The sequence below is a fragment of the Metopolophium dirhodum genome, chromosome 2 (assembly GCF_019925205.1).
Source record: "Metopolophium dirhodum isolate CAU chromosome 2, ASM1992520v1, whole genome shotgun sequence".
In the NCBI taxonomy this organism is placed as follows: Eukaryota; Metazoa; Arthropoda; class Insecta; order Hemiptera; family Aphididae; genus Metopolophium; species Metopolophium dirhodum.
This window is the reverse complement of record NC_083561.1, coordinates 8530973-8543660: the sequence shown is the minus strand read 5'-3', so window position 1 is coordinate 8543660 and position 12688 is coordinate 8530973. Positions and strand designations below refer to the sequence as shown.

The 12688-nt window shown below is 33.7% G+C and overlaps 1 protein-coding gene across 1 annotated transcript in view; it reads right to left on the bottom strand.

The window, feature by feature from the left end:
- Positions 1–8866, bottom strand: part of LOC132938382 (netrin-A-like) — a 75121-nt gene extending 66255 nt beyond the window's left edge. The window contains exon 1 of the mRNA XM_061005175.1: positions 7101–8866. Within this exon, the coding sequence (XP_060861158.1) occupies positions 7101–8376 (1276 nt within the window). The 5' untranslated portion in view covers positions 8377–8866. The remainder of the gene's footprint in view (positions 1–7100) is intronic.
- Positions 8867–12688: the final 3822 nt, after the last annotated feature.

Genomic DNA, 12688 nt, shown 5'->3' with positions numbered 1-12688 from the left:
GAAATGGGAGTGGTCTCTAGTCGGTGTGGTGGCACCTATTATGATAATTTGCATAACATTTCATCGCACATTAACAATACTCTGGATTATCCTGATCATTTTTCATTAAGGGGCTATTTTAGAGAAATAAAACCATTAAAAAAAAAAAATGATTCAACGAACAAAAACAAAACCTTTAATTCAAAATATGCGATCCTAGTATAATTCACAACTGTTATTAAAAAAACGATTAATACATCCTTTTGTCATAATCAATTATTATATGTGTACAGTTTTTTTTTTATAAATATTTTACAGAAAACGTTTTTAAACTTGAAAGAATGAATAAATAAAATTATATAGAAAATCTAATATTAATTTGAATAAGTAACTCAATTAACCAACCCTAACGTTATAACAAGCTTCATTATTATTATAATTATATGGCACATCATAATTAAATAAATCAATAAACTTAATTTTATCAATATTCAACATCGTTGATGCAAAATAATATTATAATTGCGAGTAAATATGATAGAATATTTTAATGAACGCTTATAAAGAATAAACGAAATATTATACAGTTAATGTAAAATTAAATCCCATTAAACGTACAACAAGTAACAACATCCATCTCTTCATATGGGGATAGTGTCGTGTTATTTTGTCCTACTACAACAATGTATCCAATAAGGGGAAAGGCGTACAGAGATTTATACAGCTTTCAGTGTCAACTCGTGGATACATACAAAACTGTCTGGCGGCGTCCGGATAAGTGCAAAAACGCACTGGGGGACAGGATCCTGTTTGCAAATTAGCAAGTCCGTTTTTGCAAACACGATATTCACACGGCGGCAGTCACGACACACAATGCTCAGATTTATAAATCCCAATTTATTCTATTACTTTATTTTTGTTTACTCTAACCAAATGGAAAACCATTTTTTTATTTTGACAAAACTACTAACTTATTCTATTTATAAAAAAATATTGACGTTTTAATGTTAAATTTTTCCTATATGTATCCATTAGACGAAAATGAGATTACAGATGTCTCGTAAATATTAAATAAGACTTTTTCACTTTTCGATAAAGTGTTATCTGGCTGTAAGATTAAATATTTGACAGTTCTCTAGTGATTTAAAAGCAAACAGCAGCTGTCAATCTTTATAGAACGATTTCCGTGTGCATATTTTAGTATGAAAATTTCAAATTAAATATTATGTTTGGATTTTACTTTAATAATTTAATCAAAACATATATATATGAGTAGAATTATTTTCAGTTATTATTATTATATGTAGGTACAATATACATGGTGTTAAAGTAATATTATGTAAGTAAATAAATCGAACATGAAATATTAAATCGAATACAAAAAAATTACAATTATCATAAGATATTCGAAATAATAAATTAGGTTAATTACTAATTTTAAAATTCAGTCTTCTCAAAAACATATACTTCATACCTATATTTTACTAGTATACTAAATGAACAACTGAAACTATAAGTACAGTTAATAATATAATACTATTTAGGTAATAAATTAAATATAGTAGTTAAAAATTGATACTAACTACGATACTTTTGATACTACTATTACTACTACTATACAAAACAGATAAATTTTTGTATTTAAATAGAATAGTTACTGATAAATATTTTTATTTTTTCCTTTAAAATTTGAATCGGTTATTTTGAACACAAAATGTGTATTAAAAGAGAAAAAATATAATACCTATCTAGATAACGTTTAGAATATACCGACATACCTACATGCATGTTTCAATAGCCTCAAGCCATAAACTACCGACCCTAATAATTATATTGAGCCAACTGTGTAGTTTAGGTAGGTACGTGTGTATATATTTTATACCTAACATTATGATGAGTTACAAAATTCCTAAAGTGAACCTAAATAATTATCATCCCCTTCACTTGTCTGAGTGACTGAGTCATATACTCACATGTCATTATATTTTTAAAATATCATGAGAATGCATTACAGCATGGAAGAGTAACACCGCATAAAGCGATAAATTGTTGATACAGTATAAGAGTACAGTATAAGCGGTTTCAAGAAATAACATTTAACTTAAAAATAAATCGCTTAAAACCATAATTAAATAAAATAATTTTATAAATATTATAAACATAATTCAATTTGTCAATTATTATTGAACTATTTTGTAATGAATCGCAATGAAACAAACTTATTCATACACGAGTACCAATTGTAATAGTAAGTAAAGAATAAAATACAAATGGTTACAAGTAGGTACATAATAATATAATTGAATTGTTGTAAAAAAAACATGTATAACGACATCATGCTTTACATTTTACTAAGGTAATGTAAACTTGCCAATTCCAAATAGTAACATAACATTATGAGATATAAGTTATAATGAATAGTAAGACATAAACACTAACATATACACAGACTGCCAAAACATAATAATAACGATTATATTTTATCGTGATAATATTTACAAGGTAATTCACTCGTCTATCATACAAATTTCTTTTTTTTAATTATACTCACACAATTTCTATGTTTTTTATAACACTGAAAACAGATGTTTTTCAATAAATAATGTTTTTATCGTTTAAAATATACTGGATTTACATCAACGAATAAAAACTTAAACACAAACTATATCGGAAATATACTTAATTACCTAAAATAATAGGAAACATTTCTTATAAATAAAGAGTACATGCTAGTTATTTTGCTTATATGATAAATTGAAAATATACACATCCTGAGAGATGGCTGCAGTTGCATTGGGAAGAAATCTAAAAGTCTACGCACGTGCGACGTCATATTGTTAATAAACGGCCCTGTTATTTCTCACCTATGCAACCGGTTCACGCTGGCCAGCGTGACCGGAATCGATTCATAAATAAAGAGATTCCAAAACGAGGAGTACATAATATACAAAACACCCTGGGCCAGATGGGAAGAGGATAGTGCGTGTATGCGGCGGCTTGCACGAGAGAGATGGAGATGGGGAAAAAAATAACACGAAAACAGATTTTAATCTGATGTCCGTCTGCGTTTTTGTGATGCTGTACGCCTGTACCATGGGGTATCGTCGAATGTATAGCTTGCGGGGGTCAATGACAAAAAGAGAGAGAAATAACAATCCATCCATTGTTAAATCTCAACGATAGTTGATTCACGATTGCATGAAACTGAACGATTACAATCGAAATAATATATAGACCGAACTGGCCAATTCGATGATCTGCAGCAGAGCTTATCGGAATCGGGGTCAGTAATATTATGGTCGTGATTTTAACACAACTACCTAGGTATAGTCTATAACTACTAATATTTCCTTTTGCGTATATTACGAACATTCCAATTTTTTTTTTTGTGCTGACGATGGCGTCATAATATATTTATATATAGGTATTATAGGTAGTTATTTAGTTAAATAATATGTGGTGTGAAACCAAATTTATATTATTAATTTATAACCACACTGTTAGATTAGCACAACTATAATGATATGTCTATTGTCTATTAATAATTATTGTTATAAGTATACTAATTAGAATGTATATTATTTTACATAGTACCTACTACCAACATTATAGCAGTACTAAATAGGTACTTATAATATATTAACTATCACAATTATTGCTTTAAAATTTGAACTGTTATAAAACTAAACACAAGTCATACCAGCTTAAAAATAACAATATTTTAGTATTAATAAAAAAGGATTACTATTGTGCATTGTTACGTGTAATCTACGGTTTCTATAGCTCTGTCAAGAATCTAATAGCCATAATTATTATTGATCTCTCTAATAACTACAATTCGACTTCGGGTTATTTTTCAAGATCAGAATAATTTTTCATGACAGAGGTGTCAATACCTTTTGAACATATTATGTTTTACTATCTTGCATGAGTTATTGAGAGCTGAAGAATGTTTTCAAATAATGATACAACTTAATACTTGTAAGTTATAAGTTATAAGTATTTAGCATTCAAAAACGTCGACACAGTACTATACCTATATGAATATGAACAACAATCAATAATCATAATAGGTAATGCTTACTACGTTGGTGTCTCACAACACAACTAACAACATATTTTAATATAGCACAATCGAGAATCAATAGTGTTTTCTATATAATATATGATTTCAATATTAAAATATAAAATAATATCAAGATACAAAATAAATAAAACCGTTTTTATTTTTTATAGGCGTCGTGCTACTATTAGTTTTTTGCGTCGGAAATTCAGACGGTAAGTAGATGTAAATTATAAATACAATCATGATTTTATCAATAGGCACACAACTCACTAAACTCAGCGTTTTATAAGAATTATAATTAAATCAAATCAAACCGATAAGTTTAACTAGTTACAGAATACTGCAGGTCTGCAGAATAATATAAAATCACAAACCATGAGAAATTATTTTATACCTTTCTTATCTACATCTCAATAATACACTCTAATGATTCGTCACAAATATCAACTCCAGTATAATATCTATGCGTAAATAAATCTTGTATAATAAATATACCTACAACAAAACTGAATAAATCCAATGTTCAAACTGTTCTGCATAATTATATAGTTTTAATGTAGATAATACATAAAGCTTCTAAGTAGATATATCGAATGTCGAATAGTATAATATTTTAATTTAGGTAATGTCTTTATATTAAATTATTATTTGTATAAGTACCTACTTAAACATTTTAATATGATCCATTATGATCCAGAAAATTATCTATAAAACGAATAAAGCAATAATATTATTATTATTTAACCCTTATAATGGTCCAAGGTAACTTTTAAACAATTAGAAAATAATTTACTCTGCATAAGTACTTATTGAATATTTAATTTATTTTAAATTAATTATTTTTGTTATATAGGTATTATGTATATTTTTCTTTGTTAATTTTTTTTTATTATTATTATAAAACATGCAACAAGTTATTTTTATCGTCTAAAATTGACATTAATAATGAGGGGGTGACCAAAAAAAATTTGGAACTGGGGTGTGGAAATTCAGTATATGACTGATTGAACCCAATTAGTAATTACCTGTAATTGGCCAACTGGTAGGTATACCAAGTCCAAATATAATATATGTTTGGTGTTGTCTCAATCACAAATGGTTTTTTGTTTAATAATATAATGTAATAATTATGTTATTATATGGGTATACCTTCTGCTATATGTGTAAACGATTAATTACAACAATGCACTAATTTCATTGATAAAATTAACATTTGGCAAACTGTCATGCTAGTTGGTATATGGTAATATCTAACTAGAATATTGGCCATAATTTATTTACATCGATAATTAATAATTATTGAGATATTTTACCGCAACGGCCAATTATAGATGTTACTGCAAGTATCATAACTGCAGAGGTATGTCTTTTATAAAACTTATCCCCATTAAAACTCCAATTATATTACTTTTTTTTATGTACATAAAATAATAGACGGTGACTTTTTAAGCCCACTCGACGTCTTCTTATGCGAGAAGATCCCGCTCCTCTATACAATAATAATATACAAAAAAAATTTTAAATTTATAAAAGTGGGGACTGGTGTCTATATAAAGTAATCACCTTGGAACAGTTGGATCCAACAAACTAATCTATTAGGTACCTATCTATCTAGATTGTAGATATACACACATTATACCTAATATTATATAAATACAAACTATTGAATGTAACGCCAACTAAGCGTTAAACCAACTATTTGTTTAAAATAATCGTCTGTCCAACTGCAAGGATACAAAGAACAACAAAGTTATAGTAATATAGTTTGGCATGATGTCTCTCTTACTGTCTCATTACCTTGACGTGCCATCCTCCGTTCGTAATCCTCGGGAAACGGTCGGAGCGTTTTGTCAGACCGGATATTATGAGACTCGCAAGTACATAACGTACAAGACCCGTTCCGCTGAAATTTCGTAGTACTGCACACTACTCTTACTTAGTACGCACTCGGAAACGTTAACACGAAAACGGTTTGGTCCTGAAACGAACGGCATGACGTACACACGGAGAAAAACGCCGGTGACAAACGTGTTTGCAAAATATTGACTGAACATATCGTGGTTACCCGCTCGTGAGTATGTTTAGGAACAATGTAGACCGCGGTCGAGGATACTAGTATAGTTATAGCTATAACGCCTAAGTGGTGAATGTTTTTTTTTTCGAGTGGGTTATAACTACTATATTTTCCATTGGACAGTCTAAAAGAAAAACAGTAACCGGCTTTTTCTACCATAAACCTATAAAGATGTTTATATATGTCTATGTTTTCTACACGTCTGCGATCTGCCGTGCCACCCAATTCTCTGTGAATCACGACTAATCTGATTTCGTGTCGCCGTTCGTAAATGCAATGCATTCCGGCGAAACGATTTTTTGTATATCTCCGTATATTTGAGAGTCTTCCAGAACGACGAAACGCGTTGCCCGTTTGCCAAACATTACGAACCTAGTTGAGTTAGTTCATGTAAGACACAAATAAGGCACTTGGGCCATCATGATATTATTCCTAGGTTCGTCGTACTAGAACGACATTACGACCGTTATTTAGAATTTATCGTCGTTTCACATTCTAGTTTCACCCATGTATAATGTGTCGAGTGCACATGGGAAACCTTTACAAAATAGTCACGAGATTGCTAAAGATAATTTAAAAAAAATGTATCTTGAGATTGAATATACTTCAAAATTCCAAAAATTAGAATATTATATACTTAAAGCGTCGAGGGTTTAGCGCACTAAAAAAAATCGTCCTATAATACCGCGGAAATCAGAGATGCATTTTGGGCGGGAGGAGGAAGCGCAATTGACTCGAGTGGCCTATTTTTATATGGGCTATGGGTTTTTACTATATAAGTGTATAGTATATAGGTATTATAAACTAATTGTTATTGTAAAAAAATGACCTTTATATTTTTTTAATGATGGGGAGGGGGTTCAAAATAATTATGCATACGTAATATCATATCTGTATTCATATCAGACTTACGTATTGTATAGATAATTATAATTACTTAAAATAACTATTATATTTGTTTGAATCGGCTGAGGTACTTACGTTTACATTCGTTGGGATCGCGAACAGTGGCCCTAGCCCAGGGCCTGTCGAAATGGAATGGCTTGCACCGATCGCAGTCTCGTCCAGCGGTGTTGTGCTTGCAGTCGCATACCAGTGACGCCCCGGGACCTGACGGTATGCACTTGGACGCATGTCCGTTGCACTTGCACCGGCCGCCCACGGACAAATCGGACACCGCATAATGGTACGTGCGACCGGCGGACGGCGACGCGGTGGTCACCGGAACGACGACGGTGGTCTTTTCGGGTTCATGTCCTTGCAACTCCTGGTCCGGGTTCAGCATGAGCAAATCGGCACCCGTCTTGTTACCGTTGAGTGGTTCGTCCGAATCAGACTTTGGATCCACCCCGGTGGCGCCGAGGCTGGTGGCCGTGCTGGTGGTGGTGCTGGCGGTGCTGCTAGCGGTGGTTGCCGCAGCGCTGGCAGGCGAGTCCGGAGGCGCGGACGGGAAGTGCAACCGGTTGAATATTATTTTCACGTCGGTGGCCGTCACCCAGTCCTGGAGCACGGGGCTGTTGTCGAAGTCGATGGCACTGGGCCGGCCCTCTAACGTGCTGAACGCGACCCGGGACGCCGACGACCCGGCCCCGTTGAATCGGTGAGAGTCCGTGCACAGGGCCTCCTGTTCGTTGGCCTTGGTGATGATGGCCCGGTTGGGCCGGCCGTATACCTTGCGGCACTGTCCTGAGTAGAACTGGAACGGTTGCCACGTCTTACCGTAGTCCATGCTCTTGTACACTGCTATAGAGTCCGGTTTGGCGGCCTTTGGGCAGAACTGCAGGTTGATGTACGTGAGCTCGTACTTTTTGCCCAGCGACAGTGTGAGCGTCACGTTATCGGGCGGCGGTAGCGCCGACGCCGGGTCCACCGGTTGCGCGGACAGCGTCTCGGACCGCCAGCACGTGGCGTTGTACGGGTTGTTGGGGTCGGTCAGGTAGGCGGCCGGGTGACGGCGTTTGGGCTGCGTGTCGTCGCACGTGTGGCAGACGCCCTGGGACGTGGGGCCCAGCTCGCAGTACCGCTCGGGACCACCCACGCCACACGTGCTGGTCGACTCCACGTGACCGCCATAAGCGGCGTTGACAAAGTCGGGAACGCACCGGCGAGCCCGATCTCCGTCGTAGCACGGATCGGTCGTGTCCGACGGATCGGCGTCGGCGGGTGCCCATGAAAAGACCGCGAAAGACAAGATGATGACGACGCTCACCGCGACATAATGAGACGCGACGGCGTAGACGTTATCGCGGTACACCATCGCGATCTGATTTTTTTGATTTTTTCGACGAAAGACGTTCCTCTTGTATTACACAATTAATGTATTATATAACAAATGCTAATTGAGTTCAGCGAAACGTCCGAAAAGCACAGGCCATTTAACCGATATATCGTTATTATTATTGTACTGTCGCGTGTTATATTATATTTTACGTATTTTTACGCGCAGTTGGCCGGACGCCAAGCGTACATTCCCCCCCGCGCACGGGGTGGCCGCGGTAGGTATAAGTAGGTATTATATTTATATTATAATATATAGCTAATCGTACTTACATATATATATATACGTAATATTACGACAAGCGGCGGCTGCGACGGTATAAATCGCGATACACACACTCGAAACACTGTTGTACGCACGCACATGCACTGCGGTATAGCGAGCGGCCGTTATGCTTGTTCTCGTTGCGCGAGCGGACCACGACGGTGATACACGGGACCGGAGACTGACTGACTGCCGCGATCTCGGGCGGCAGACACGGTGCCGCGCGTCTAGCGCGCACGGCCGGGGCGGAGCGGGTCTCGTGCGCTCCAATCGGGTGGAAAATGGTCCGACGCGGACGGCCGGATAGTGGGGCTGCCGCCGGCCGGTCGCGCGGCCCGCGGGAGAGGTGAAATTGGCAATCGGGCAAATCTGCTATGCGGTTATACCTTCTTCTGCTTTTGATTCTGCCTCTGCCTATACAACGTTCATGCCTGCACTTCGTCTTCTACTGCTTCTTGTATACTTTTCTCCATCTTCGTCTTCTTGAAGATGTGTTATAACATAATATTATATCATCGTAATACGTATTTTTTTTATGTCATGTGTTTATGCGCAATGGTTAAAAGTCAACGTAATTGCGGAACCAACAACTGTAGATGGTAGTCATAGCCAATAGGCACACAATAGTAATATTAGGTGCGATCGTAATGTGCAGGCACATCATGTCATAGGTGCGCTCTATATTTACTTCTGACTTCCCTCCTCCCCACCCCCATAACTTGATTAATTATAATAAATTACATGGTAATTATTCAGAAGTGCGATTAACCTTACGTAACCGTGTGGAGTAAGACGAGTCAAGTCCAACACCAACAAGTGTGTTACAAATATGATATTATTATATCGTGTCATCAATCCCACTACTACACTAGCCCTGACCTGGAAGAGTGGCCCGAAGCTCGAAAGAATGCCTGATTTTTTTGCATGCATTGGTGCATCTATGAATATTGTACACGTATATTATTGTATATAATATTTGTAAATATTTCACGTTATTAAAACATATTACCGATTCAATGTTTAAGACGAATGGAATCTACAGAATAATGGAAAATCTGGCACAAATATTATTATAACCTGTACAACATTTCAGCGGTTAAAACTCGGTCCAAATTATTACACGAAATATTAATAAATCAAGGTTGTAGTATTAATCTAAATAATTATTTTTTGATACGTTGTTACTTTATTATTATTATTATTATTATTATTATATAATATTATCTTGTATTATTTACATTTATTGAAATTAATTTTAATGGTATTTTTATATTTTACAAGCGGTTACATTCGTTTTGTGTTAAACAAATAAATTTGTTTAATGAAAATTTGAAAATTACACATTGTCAAAATGTGCGTGCATAGTACATACAGATTGTACATAATGTCATTATTCGATTGTCTTTAAAGTAATTTAAAATAGTTGTCAGAAGTATAATTTGTGCAGAAGTTTCTTATTTGTTGTCAAACAATAACAATGGCTTGAAACTGTGACCAACTGGCAACAGCCATAATATGTAGATTGTAGCTGTAACTTGTAAATATATAAATGAGACTTAAAACAGGCGTTTAACTTTTAATAATTTAACCCTCGAGACTCGAGTCTTTACTTTTGGTTGTTCTATTATAATTTTAGTTATTTTGGCAGAATTATTGTGTTTATTGTTTATTGTTACAATATAATATATTATTCATAATTTATATTCCATAGTTATAGTTATTGATCTTATACCCATATGGATAATTTATTTTGTATTGTTTAATACGAACATCTTGAATATTAAATTGAGTTCTAACTAAATATTATATTATCATCGGATACTTCTGATTACTCTTCAGACTCACATGATAATATTGTTACACTAATTGTAAATACAAATTATTTTTTATATGGGTATAAAGTCTATATCAAATAAAATTACTCCTCGTGTACCTGCGAACAGAAAAAAAGTTAGATATGTATACGCAAAATATTTTTGCCCTCCGCCCTTGTGTCAAAAACCACTACTGCAGTAGTATGGATTAACATGAATATTAACAACTAACCTTACTTATAACGCCACTCCATGTAGTTTATTTACATACAGACATTTCATTTAGTAGGTAATGTTATTGTTTTGGAAAAGAAATGTATATATGTACTCAAATAGTCAAATATGGTGTGATTCAGTGCATAAATTATTGCATACGTTGGGGAACTCTAAATTTTCTGAAAGTATACGACGTACGACATTGTAGCGGCGGCAGGGTATTACCATAACAATTACATGTAATTTTACCGGGTCCAGGCTTGAAACAACAACTGCCCCGCGTCGACGACGATCTTATGTTCGGAAAACAAATTATACGCTGTGCATGGCATGCAGTTCATGGATCGTCCGGCCCGAGAAAATAGAACCTACTGCCAACGACATAATATTGTTAACTGATAACTGATAAGTCTCCAATACAATAAATTGACAATGAAACATAAGTATTATAGTAAATTGACACACCAATCCGACCAGTACCTACATCAAACCGTAATTCTTTAGTCTACAATATGATTTGCGATACTTTACAATGATAAACCCCAAAATAATATATTTATAAATATAAATAAATAAATACCTAATAAACAGATGGTTTTGAAACAAATTTTAACGATGAAAAAAAAACATAATAATATATGGTCCTTAAAAAGTTTACCTATTGATACCACTTAAAATACTTAAGTACTTAATACTTCTCCCTAAAATATACTTAAAATTTTAGTAATATGTTATATAGATACCAGTTGGTCACAATTCGCAACCCATATAAAAAATATGAAAAAGATTAAACTTGCGCACATGCAAACTGCTCATATTATTATACTTCTGACCACTGCCTATTTGTAATTTTTTTTACAAGTTATCAATTAATACATTATAGGTGATCTAAATGTATAAGCAGGGCACTACAGATATGTGTAAAAAAGGTTAAAAATTATATTTTTAAAAGTTAAAAAACAAATTAATAATAATGACATAAGATGCATGGCCATATCATCAAATTCGATAGGTAAGTTTAAACTATATGTAAGTATTTACTAAAAAGTAATAATAAATAAACTAATCAGAAACTATTAAAACTAATAATACCTATGATAATATATATTTTCAAGTGCAATATTTTAATGACACTTTTTCATCCCTGCAGAACACTGTTAGATACTTCAATATTAAATACCTACTGTGTCTATATGTGCACAGATACCATGATAGTATATTATGATACCTAATTTTTTCTAATTCAGAATGCATCAAACGATATAGATAAATTATATTCATATATAGGTTAGGTACTACTCTACTACAGAGTGGTTTTATAAAAATAAAAACACTTATTAGTAGAATTCGATACTTGATTTTATACGTTCTTCCTACTTACCATTTTTAGATATACCTAATTGCAATAAATCTATAGCCTATGTATAAATCTTTAAACGTTAAGTAGGTACATAAAAACGTAAGGCGTAATTATAAGTACCTAAACTATGTATAATGTATATAATAGGTAGGTACAGCATAGTATGTACATTGTACCTACGTCCTACCTATATTATACTTAATATTAAAACAAATTTATAGCGTCCAAAACTATAAGTTTATAATAATATTGTATGTAAGTACTCTTCGAATTGTGGCATGTGCGGGACGCAAGAGTAAGCAAAGAAAATATAACCTGATTAGAAACATGAGTAATGAAACGATCAGAATAATAATTAAAGATATAGTGCATCAATTATTGTTTATATTGTACTCTTTCAATAAATTATAAATGTTTATTATAAAATCAATGTTCGACATACGTATTACATAATTGGTATTAGTTACAAGTTATTATCTACTTATAAAATTGTAAATACCTATAACAATCAACAAGTACCTATAAGTCTAACCTGTATGATCTAATTGACCTTAAAAATCTTAGACAATATTTTATTTTACAGCAAATAAAGAATAACATTTATAAAATGTATGGGTAGGTATTGAAATTTTTTGGT